The 10790-nt window shown below is 37.5% G+C and overlaps 2 protein-coding genes across 4 annotated transcripts; both read left to right on the top strand.

Annotated features, from left to right (window-relative positions):
• Positions 1–542: 542 nt before the first annotated feature.
• Positions 543–3625, top strand: LOC131023507 (uncharacterized). Of its 3 annotated transcripts, none has more exons than XM_057953058.1 (11): positions 553–787; positions 927–1026; positions 1167–1240; positions 1404–1492; positions 1610–1670; positions 2088–2155; positions 2251–2332; positions 2656–2733; positions 2819–2917; positions 3095–3214; positions 3318–3625. In XM_057953058.1, exons 2-11 carry the CDS (start codon positions 942–944, stop codon positions 3498–3500), a joined length of 939 nt encoding a protein of 312 aa, XP_057809041.1. In that variant the 5' UTR covers positions 553–787; positions 927–941; the 3' UTR covers positions 3501–3625. The 3 variants fall into 3 exon arrangements, with proteins under 3 accessions (XP_057809036.1, XP_057809041.1, XP_057809044.1); XM_057953061.1 differs by lacking the exon at positions 553–787 and adding an exon at positions 838–860; XM_057953053.1 differs by lacking the exon at positions 927–1026 and having other exon boundaries at positions 543–787.
• Positions 3626–5630: 2005 nt separating this feature from the next.
• On the top strand, positions 5631–8097 carry LOC131023499 (uncharacterized). The gene is made up of 6 exons (XM_057953044.1): positions 5631–5943; positions 6520–6584; positions 6680–6957; positions 7092–7163; positions 7250–7312; positions 7836–8097. The coding sequence occupies exons 1-6, from the start codon at positions 5837–5839 to the stop codon at positions 7884–7886; spliced, it is 636 nt and encodes a 211-aa protein (XP_057809027.1). The 5' UTR covers positions 5631–5836; the 3' UTR covers positions 7887–8097.
• The last annotated feature ends 2693 nt before the right edge of the window (positions 8098–10790 follow it).

Raw genomic sequence — 10790 nt, 5'->3', positions numbered from 1 at the left:
TCCATAAGTATACATTTGTGCGACAAAATGTATATCTATGCTTATTAAAAGTAAATACTCCTATTAGGGTTTAGTGTTCAGGTTTTAGGGTTTAGTTTACAAGGTTTAGGATTTAATTTATAGGATTTAGGGTTTAAAAATATAATACTTTATATTAAATGAAGAAAAATACTTATATTTACAAAAGTATATATTTGTGTGAATAAATGTATATGTTATGCTTATTAAAAGTAACATTTACTATAAGCAAATGTAATAATTTAGGGCGTCGACGAATTAAATGGGCGCGGATCTGGGTCAGGGTTGGGGCGCGGGTCCGCATGGCATGCGGGCGCCCGCACCCAAGTCTAACTCAAAAATGGGACAGTGATTCCACGTAAAAATCTAATATATCAAGGCTACTAATTTTTAATTTTTAAGATCATTAAGGTTAGAATTATAATTGCGAAAATAAAATCAATGATTTATCTTTGTCTTCTTCTACAATTTTATCATAAAATTTTTAGATTTATTGCATCACGTTACTCTCACAAAAGTAAGTATAAAAAGCAAAGAATTCAAATTTTCGAATTAAAAATATAGAGACCGGAGAAATCAAGAAGCTGAAAGCAGTTGAATTGGGTTAGGAATTAAGGGCAAGGAATCGGAATCTCAATGCTTCCAATGGCGGACTCTTCTCTTCTCCAACATTCGCCACTTCTCAGAAACCTTATTCACAAACCATCCATTGCCGCCTATTTTTTTGAGCTGCGGAAAATTGTTTCCTCGAGCTTGCAATTCGGAAAAAGTAATCTCTCTCTATCTCTCTGTGTGTGTGTGTGTGTGTGTGTGTGTGTGTGTGTTTGCAATGCGTTGATTGTGTGTTAGTTGTCATTTTTGTTTATGGAAAATTTGTTGTTTATTTATTTCTTGGTTTTTGGGAGTAGTTCTGTATATTAGAAATGGAAGTAGATGAGAGAATGCTGGGCGAACTCGAAGCAATGGGATTCTCCAAGAAACTGGCCGCAAAGGCACTTTCTTCTTCTGGTATATTTGTTTTCAGTTTCACCGAGACCCTAAATATATCAATGGAAGCGTATATGTTGAATCTTTCTTAACAGACTTATCATTTTCTTTGTGAAGGATGGATATGATTGAATCATAAAGTAACTCTCAAACTTCTGCAGGTAATTCGAGTATCGAGGATGCTATTAATTGGCTTGTTGATCATGGGGATGATGCTACAAGTGAACCTTCAGTGGTAGATTTCTTTGCCGACTTTGTTCGTTGTTGTATGAGCTTGATTAGTTTGCCTTCTTGTGGTTTTACATATTCCTGTAATCTGTCTGCTATAGAACTGCGCTTCATGTTGCGCACTATCGCATCATTTCAATTTTCACATCTCTTTCTTCTTATATTACAAGGAACCTGAGCTTCTCGAAGACATAAACATTGAAGCATCTTGCCCCATTCAGATTTCGGAACAAGTTAAGTTGAGAGCACAGGAGCTGAGGTTCGTTTTATGCGCTCAAATCTAAATTGATAAAACTATTATATATATACATTCTTACTTGAAGATTGGTTTTTCCTTTTCTGATATCTCACATCTTCTGAATCCATCTAAATTTAGGGGTCAAGCACGTAAAAGGAGAGCAGAGCAAGAGAAGAAACTAGATAGAGAAAGGGAGACGGTACTACAAACTACTTATCTTTATATCTTACATCGGTGCTAAATTTTAGCACTTGCACATTGACTAGTTTATGTCACCTTCAATGTTGTACTGGAACATTATAAGTTGTTGGTCCAAGAGTCCTTTATCGGTTGTTGAAATGCCTAGGAAGATAGGCAATAAAATAGAAGGAACTCATAAATACTGCATTTGTTCTTATTCATGTGTTTCTTGAGTAATATCTGCACTATATTGTATGCCGTGTTGCTTCAGTTGAAGTCCTGATTTTTAGCTTATGTTCTCTGAGTTCAATTTGCTAGCATATTTCTTAATTCTTAGCCAGTTTATAATGTTTGGCGTGTCTGATCACCAGTATAGACTTGCAGGTTCAGATAATCTATTTGTCATTCTTTCATCAGATACTTTTGCTACATGCAGGGAAGAATTCGAATGGGGAAAGAACTGTTAGAGGCTAAACGGATGGCGGAAGAAAGTGAAAGGAAAAGGTTTGCATTTTGTTAAACGTTCAGTCTTTAGTCGTTTGTCTTTTGTGCTGTTGGTGCTTATCATATTTCTTTCATTTTCTTGGACTCGGTTTCAGATTTATAGCACAACAGAAAGCAGATAAAGAGGAAGAGAAAAGAGCACGGGAAAGAATTCGTCAGAAACTGCAGCAGGATAAGGTACACCTGAATCATTGCATGCCAGGCTCCCTGCAATTAATAATGTCTCGCTTCTGCTAGTTTGTTGCATTATAATTGAATACTGTCGAAGCTAGAAATATAAGGGCAAAAAGTAAAGGGATGTTGAACACTAGCACAGAAATTCTACTCCTCACTGTACTAAATTGTGTGGTGATTTTGCTTTGTGATTTTCACTTAACACTTCTGTGTTCTTTGCATCAGTCATCTGACAAAATGGCTGACCTCTGAGATTATGAAATTATGCATTTCCTACCTTTTTGAACGTTCTAATTTCTTATACCATATTTTCTTTCATATGGTAGTTAGAAAGACGCGGGATGCTTGGATTGCCTAGGGAAGTTCCTGCACCTGTGAATACTGGATTGCCACAAGAAACAAATGTATGAAATCCTCAAAATTCGTCACTCTCCCTTCGTTACTACTTAGCAGGACTCGTGGCTCCTTACATATTTATTTCTAGTGCAGAACCCAGAGCCAGTCGATCCTGCTGTTTTGCCTGAAACGCCTGCTTCAGCAAGAGAGCACATGAGAGAATGTTTAAGAAATCTCAAACATCAAAACAAGGTAGCTGATCTCAACCCATATGAACTATTTCATTTTTTCAAATGTCTGAAGTAATAGTCTCTCCTAATATAGAAAAAGCTCGAATCTTACCATATATCCATTATTTCTTGTTTTTTCTTTTCCAATAAAGAATTGTTCCAGTATCTGTTGTGACATCATTGGCATCTGATGTGTTAGGATGACAATACCCGAGCCACAAGAGCTTTTCAAACTCTCTTGATCTATGTTAAAAACGTCTTTAAGGATCCCAACGAGGGGAAGTTCAGAAAGATCCGCATCAGCAATCCTGTATTCCAGGTAACACGCTCTTTCCCTTGATGAGAGATGCTTCCCTTTCCCTCTCTTCAGAAGGGACAACAGTTCCCACGTCGTTGATTTGTGTTTCCCGGACATTCAACAGGACAGAGTCGGCAGATTCGAGGAAGGTGTGAAGTTTCTTGAGCTCTGTGGGTTTGAGAGAGTTGAGGGAGGCAACTTTCTGTTTCTACCTAGAGAAAGAGTTGACAGAAGCTTGTTGAAGTCTGCTGCTGCAGAGTTGCATAATGCATTGACAAATCCTTTCTTTGGACTCTTCTCAGCATAAATTGGGCTTAAAATCTCTTTTATTTTCTAGTGTTTTTCCCCAATTTGAACAGATTGTGCTATAAATAGGTGTATAGTAACATAATGATTTTAGAATAATGCATGTGACATTTGCCTTGTTTTTCACTCGAAATTTAAATACTTCTTATACAATTGAAAATAAGACAAAAATCCGAGCGATGAAAATGAAACCGGAATCTGAATAGGCAGTATCAACTTTTAATGCAAAATGCATTAAATTGTTTCAATTGCATTCTTTGAATTCCCAAATGTAAGAGTATTTATTATCCATTTATCACAAACATCAGAAACTACTAGGGCTGAGCAAAACCAAACCGGAACCGCCAAACCGGGCGGTTTGGTTCGGTTTATGTAGAGAAAACGGTTCGGTTTGGTTTGAAAAATTTCAAACCGCCAGAAAACGGTTCGGGTTCGGTTTGAGAAAAACGATTTGGTTTATAAACCGAACCCGCCCGATTTAAATATAATTAATAAATATTTATTTTTAAATAATTAATTAATAAATATTTAAAAATTAAATTTAGAATTTTACACTTTACATTAAATTCAAAAGTACATAAGATTTTTATTATGTGCTTGTTCTTTAATTTTTACAAACTCTTAATTGTAGAAGTAAATGGATTTATCTAGACGTGGTAATTTTTGCATATTCATAATACTTTAATTTTTGCTTATAACTTTTTTTTAAAAAAAAAAAAAAACGGTTTTGGCCAAACCGAACCGAAAATTTATGGTTCGGTTTTGACCAGTCAAACGGTTTGGTTTGGTTCGAAATTTTTTAGGCGGTTTGGGTTTCGGGTTGGGTATTTCGGTTCGGTTTCAACCCAACCCGCCCGAATGCTCACCCCTAGAAACTACTCTTTCAGAAAAAAGAAAATGGAAGAAATATACAAACTTAGGTAACAATTTACAATAGGAGTTATGGCAAAAAAATACATAATTTTTTTTAAAAAATGCAATTTCATATGTACTTAAGTAAAAAAATACATGAATTTATATTTTGGTTGCAATTTTCACCTGAGTTCGACTTCCGACGAAATTAGAGCTTAGTTGGCAGCCAAAAGTTCACCTGATGTTGGTCTAACTTCTGATGATGAGGAGTATTTAGAAGCTCTAAGGTCTAAGAAGACAAAAATTAATATATTTGACTTAATTTCGACGGTCAACTAAGCTCTAAATTGGTTGGAAGTCAAATTTAAGTGAAAATTGCAACTAAAATATAAATTTATGTATATTTTGACTTAATTGAAAGTTCACGTAAAAATTATAATTTTTTTTTAAATTCGTGTATTTTTTTACCATGACCCCTTTACAATATAAACCAAAGCATTCCAGTTTCACAATGACTAATAGTAACGTAATTAAGTGGTGAAAAGGTAATGAGTTGGTCTAATAATAAAATGATTAATTTTAAATTTTTAAAGTTTTGAATTTAAATCCACTATCATACGACATTTAAATTAAAAATAAATAGGTATTTAAAATTTGAGCAGCAAAGAATTAGATCAAGGTGTGAACTTTGGAATAAGAGTACTAGACCGTACGCATGAGTTATTGCCAACTAACCTTTTTTACTTGCTACCAATTCACAAAAAAGAAAAGAAAATCCCTCTTGCAATTAACTATTTACCTTAAAATAGTACTCATTCCGTCGTATTGATAAAAATTTACTTTCCTTTTCTATTTGTTCCATTAAAAATAATATTTTTTAGAAAAAAAAATTAAATTCTCTCATAAAAAAATTATGAACTCATCATTTTCTATAATTTTTATCTTTTCATTATTAATATTCTTAGTTTCGTTTCGAACAATAATATAAATCATTATCAATGAGACAGATAGAGTATTTTATATTATACCCACCTTATAAAATCCGTTCTAATATTCAATCAAAGGGGGAAAAAAACATCCGTACTAATATTCAATATTTTTTTTAGAAAATACTAATATTCATTGTATTGTTTACTCGAAAAATATACAGATATTAATATTTCACATTCAATTTTTACCAATATATATCTCATATTCAAGATGCTTATTCCATATTATGGAATCTTAATCAGCTCATTATATTTTATTGGAGAATTTTGTAAATAAATACAATAAATATATATATATACATATACTCCATAAAACTCCGAAAAGGGCTGGCGTATCGGGTTTTCTGCATTTTCCCTAAAATTGCATTCGCTCCTTCTCTCACAACCACGCAGCAACATTTTTTCCCCCCTTCTCCCTTTTGATTTGCCAATTCGGGATTTTGGGTTGGGACTTAGGGTTTTTGAGCTGGAAATTTTTTGGCGATTTTAGTACACAATGTACGCTGATCAAATTGAGGCTCAAGCTAATAGGTCGGTCAAGGATCGCCTTGAAGGAAATTCCGCCGCCGGTCCCGGCCGCCGCAGAACTATCTCCGGCAAGAGGTTAACTTCCACTTACTCTCCCTCTAAGTTCGTCCGAGTTAGGTTTTATTACCGTTCCTTTATGTATCCGGGGGGAATTTTTGAGTTTTGCGTGGTGAGCAGATTTAAGTCTCGTTTGTTGCAGTGGTAGGGCAACTGTTTTAGTTTTAATTGGAAGCAGTATGAAGCGTCATGATTTGTGGCTATGAATGGCCGAATCTTTAGGTTCTGGAAAATGCTATGTACTAATTTAGGGGAGGTTGATGGGTTTGTGTGTAAAAAATTGTTTGTAGATTTTAATAAGTTCAGATGCCAAACTTCCTTGTTTTCTTGGTAAATTAAGAGTTGAGGTTGGTGTTTTTGGATATAATTGTCACTTTCTTGTAGAGGACATTTGAGGCTGCAGATCTATTGGTGAATTTGGTAGCATGTAGAGAGCCCATGATAATATGTTGTAAGATTAAGTGTGAAATGTCTGTTTAATTGGAATGAAGCAGGGCATTTTTTCTTGTGGAAGAAGTATCTAGAAGATCACTGTTTTTCCTTTCCTGGAGCAAATGAGGCCCTTTATTTAGCAAATTCAATTATTTCATGCAGACAAAGAGAAGACGATGACAAATGGGAACATGACCTTTTCGAGGGCAGCGAACCCCAAGTCTCAGGTATAGAGTCTTATTCTAATTGAAGCCCCGTTAATATTTGTAGTGTTGTCATGATTTGGCTGATATTGCTGTGGTTTTATCTATGACCTGTAAAGGTCGAAAGGTTGGTGTCAGAGATCTTCGCCTGAAGCTCCAAAGAAAGAGTATCGAGCAAGCTTCACAAAGTGGGCGGGGACCTGGAGGTGGAAGGGATTTACGTGAGAAGCTCTCTGGTGCACTCTATTCTCGTCCTGTTGAGTACAAGCCTCCAGCAGTGCGGCCAAAGCCTGCAACCGAAACCAGTAGACCACCCAGGAAGAGTGTTGTAGCGCAAGCCCCTGCCTCAGAAGCCAAGGTTTCTAGCTCTGTATCAAAGAAAAAGGTTCAGCAGAAGGTAAAAAACTACCATCTTATCCGTTTGACTGTCTGAGGGTGTGAGGGATTGTATGTCACATAGCGTCTTCTAGTAACTTGACATGAATATTATTGTTCAAGGCTGAAGAAGTACGATTATTTATTTATATGCAGGTCGATTCTGTGGAAAGTTTCCTGCAGTCGCTGGGTCTTGATAAATATTCGATTACCTTTCAGGCTGAAGAAGTATGATTATTTAATTTCTGTTTCTTTGTAATTATCGGTTCTGTTTTTTGTTTGTTCAGATAGCTATTGTGCTTTGATTTTCACAGGTTGATATGGCGGCGCTAGTACACATGAGTGATGAAGATCTTAAAGCTATGGGAATTCCAATGGTGATTATTTCCTATTAAGCTTTTCTTATTGCTTCGCACTTCCTTATTTCCACCCCTCTGTGTGTTTCAGATATTATTTCATATTGCTGCCATAACTATATCAATGAGATAGAATCAGAGGAGGATTCCTTCACTGCTGGGTTCTTTTTTCATAACAATGATATAACATGATCTGTCTAAACTTCATTGCTGAAGTAAGAATTGCAACTATGTAAGGTTTAGTTAACTAGAAGGAAAGAAAAAGCTAAATGACTTTGTAAATCTAGAGTTTAGAAGCCATAGGTATTTGACGGTATAGTAACTCATTTCAAAAGGAGGGTAGGGCCACCATCATATACGTTTTCTGATCCTTCTTTCTTCGGTCGACGTTGACTACCTATGCGTGAGAAAATATCTGTTGGGGTCATTACATGAGATGCTATGTTCACTACATACTGTTTTGTTATGCTGCCATTTTGCATTCTGAGATGTTTTGTCCCTAGAGTTTGTCTGCTCATCTCAAGTTCTGCTATCAACGTTTCAGGGTCCAAGAAAAAAGATACTTCTGGAGTTGGAGTCTAAGCGTGATGACTGAGTGGGGTAAGTCCGTTTTGCGTTCGTGGATGTGGGGGTCGTATCAATTGTTGGTGAACCCTAATCAGGGTTTCTCTTTTTGTGTTATTACAACTTTCATGTAGTTTTTCTATGGTAGTTTCAAGTTTCTGTTGATGAATGCGTGGCTTGAATGAACTTATCATTGTAATTGAAATATAAATCATATAAAATGGGACCTTTTTGGATGGTGAGTTGGTCATTTGTTGCTTAATGTTTGTCAAGTGGATCCTGTGATATTCAAGTAGATGTTTGCATATACTTAGCCTTCCCCCCCACTTGAAGGCTGGGGAAAGTCGACTACTCTTAATTTGCATTGTAATCGAGACTAGTTTAATCGAGGCTTTTGAATATAGATTTAAATTTAGATATTTGTTTTTCTTGTTAAAATCTAAATTATTGTTCTAACAAAAAAAAAACCTAATTATTTTCTTATAACAAATAAGATAAATTAAGTTTATTACTAATAAATTTTGTTTTCTCAAGCTAGCTTTGTCGAATTCGCTAATTAAGGGGGGTGTATTCGTTGTGGAGTTTAATAGATTTCTATGGATTTTAAAAGTCTGGGTGTATTCGTTCCAGACTTTTAAAAGTCTGCAGAAATCTGGGTGTATTCGTTCAAGACTTTTAAAAGTTCATATAAATCTGGGTGTATTCGTTTCAGACTTTTTAAAATCCATACAAATCTATGTGTATTCGTTATTCCATTGACTTCAAATCCGGAATGACTTTCATGGATTTCATCCAAAAAATACACACGACGAAATCCGGCCAAGAACCACGAGAATTGAAATCCGTGGAGTTTTGAGCGAGCGCTGAGTTCCAGCGGCCGCGGCCAAGAAGTCAGCGACCGCTGGAACTCAGCCACCGTTGAGAGAGTCCAGCATATGCTGGATTTGAGCGTGCGTTGGGTTGCAGCGGTCGCTGGGCCCAGATAGCCCAGCCCAAGTTGATTTTATTGAGCATGAATTATATAATTAGGGGTGTATTAGTTGGGGATTTGATGAAATCCACGGAATTGAGCATGAATTAGGGGGTATTTGTTTGGGATTTGAGTAAAATCCCCAGAATTCGAGCATTCTGACTTGGGCTTCCAGCGCTCGCTGGGTTTCCAGTGGTGCTGGGACTCAGCGGGCGTTGGCATCATGGATTTCAATTCCAGAATTATCCCCTAAATTCTTCGAAAATCAGTGAAAATCGGGGTGAAATTCAACCACGAATTCTTTGAAAGTCGTCTGGAATCTATGTGAATTCCATGGAATTTAAATTTCATGGACTTTTTAAAGTCTGTGGAAATTCACAACGAATACACCCCCTAAGTTTGAGTACAACTCGTTTATATTAATGAACTTTGGATGCACTTCTATCAACAGAATTTCACTAGGTGATTTCAAATGAGTTTCTATCGAATTGAATCATTTAAAAGGGTGACTCTATTTATATTCCTTATTTTACTCACTAAATTCCTTTAATTAAAAAGTTAACAAAAATATTAATAAATTTATTATTCTATCATCATAGCCTTATATTAAAACAATACCTATAAACATGGTCCCAGTTTCTTGCGATTTTGAAAAATATCCCCACCACCAAAATCAATCAAAATAGGTCAAGGGAAAAAAGCATACCGAAATGGTGCTTTAATTTGAAGATTCGATGTTGTATTTCACTGCGAAATTCAGACATTGAAACAACATCAAGAAACAAAAAATACAATCACAATTACTAAGAGCATCTCCACCGGGGGGTCGAAGGGGGGGTCGATCTGGGGCGCTGGGAGGGTGGCCGCGCTTGAGAGCCGGCCTGATGCGAGGCCGTGTCGAAGTGGAGACCCAAGGTGAAGGGAGGAAATGGCTGGCGCGTCGGGAGGACGCGCCCCATTTAAAAAAAAAATTCAAAAATCTGATTTTTAATAAATTTAGTCGTTTGAATTTGTTTTTTTTTTTTTTAATTCGACCGTTGCTGAACGGCTATTTTTGTTTTTTCTTTTTTTTCCCTTTTTTCCCTTCTATAAATACCACTCTTTCACAATATAAAATTCACCACTTTCTCAACTACAAATCTCTCTTCAAAAATTTTCTCATCTCAACTACAATTCTCTCTTCTACATTTTTCTTTTAATGGATCGCGAATTCGATGAATACCTCGAGCAACAAGGCGGCGGTTCGAGGCTTCCGATGATGGGGTTTGCTCCATTTTCGCAAGCCTCCAATGTCTTGGCTACGGAAAATCTTCCCACGCCTGCGGCGCACGCCAACGTCCAAGAAGAGCCGGAGGCGGCGAGGCCGAAAGCCAAGGGCACCCGCGCTTCATATTCTAGCGAGGAGTCCGAGCTCGTGGCAATCTTGTGGGCGGAGGCAACCCACAATCCTATTTTGGGGACCTCCCAAAGGTTGCTCCAATATTGGGGAGCAATCGCAGAGAAGTTCAACGCGCTCAATGAGTCAGGAGCGCCGCCGCGAAAGCCGGAACATCTCAAGTCCCACTTCGCCCGTGTTCAAAATGAGACGAAATTCTTCGAGGGCTTCTACAACACTTGCAAGGAGAATTGGGGGAGTGGTATGAGCGACGATCAAATCACCCAACCAGCCCAGACTAGGGGTGAGCATCGGTTCGGTTCGGTGCAAAACCGAACCAAAAACTCAAAACCGAAAACCGAACCGATGGTGAAAATTGAAACCGAACCGCACCAATAGGGGGCCCGGAACCGAACCAAAACCGAACCGGTAAAACCGTCGGTTTAGGTTCGGTTCACCGAACCGAACGATGAGGAGGGTAGGCCGCGCCGGAAGCCTAGGCTGTTGCCTGTTGGCGACGCGGAGGAGTGGGCCGAGTGGCGGTCGGCAGGGGGCTGTCGCGCCTGGGCAGGGGACGTGGACTCGAGTCG

Source organism: Salvia miltiorrhiza, chromosome 1 (assembly GCF_028751815.1).
Source record: "Salvia miltiorrhiza cultivar Shanhuang (shh) chromosome 1, IMPLAD_Smil_shh, whole genome shotgun sequence".
Lineage (NCBI taxonomy): Eukaryota > Viridiplantae > Streptophyta > Magnoliopsida > Lamiales > Lamiaceae > Salvia > Salvia miltiorrhiza.
The sequence above is the reverse complement of the archived record's forward strand: the minus strand, read 5'-3'. Positions and strand labels throughout refer to the sequence as shown.

Bases quoted from the DNA above. Each gene is read 5' to 3' on its own strand.
- LOC131023499 (XM_057953044.1), top strand. From the start codon at position 5,837: ATGTACGCTGATCAAATTGAGGCTCAAGCTAATAGGTCGGTCAAGGAT. The intron at 6,585-6,679 runs GTATAGAGTCTT...TGACCTGTAAAG, and splicing joins CAGCGAACCCCAAGTCTCAG to GTCGAAAGGTTGGTGTCAGA. The intron at 6,958-7,091 runs GTAAAAAACTAC...ATTTATATGCAG, and splicing joins AGAAAAAGGTTCAGCAGAAG to GTCGATTCTGTGGAAAGTTT.
- LOC131023507 (XM_057953053.1), top strand. From the start codon at position 655: ATGCTTCCAATGGCGGACTCTTCTCTTCTCCAACATTCGCCACTTCTC. The intron at 788-1,166 runs GTAATCTCTCTC...AAACTTCTGCAG, and splicing joins GAGCTTGCAATTCGGAAAAA to GTAATTCGAGTATCGAGGAT. The intron at 1,241-1,403 runs GTAGATTTCTTT...TTATATTACAAG, and splicing joins CTACAAGTGAACCTTCAGTG to GAACCTGAGCTTCTCGAAGA.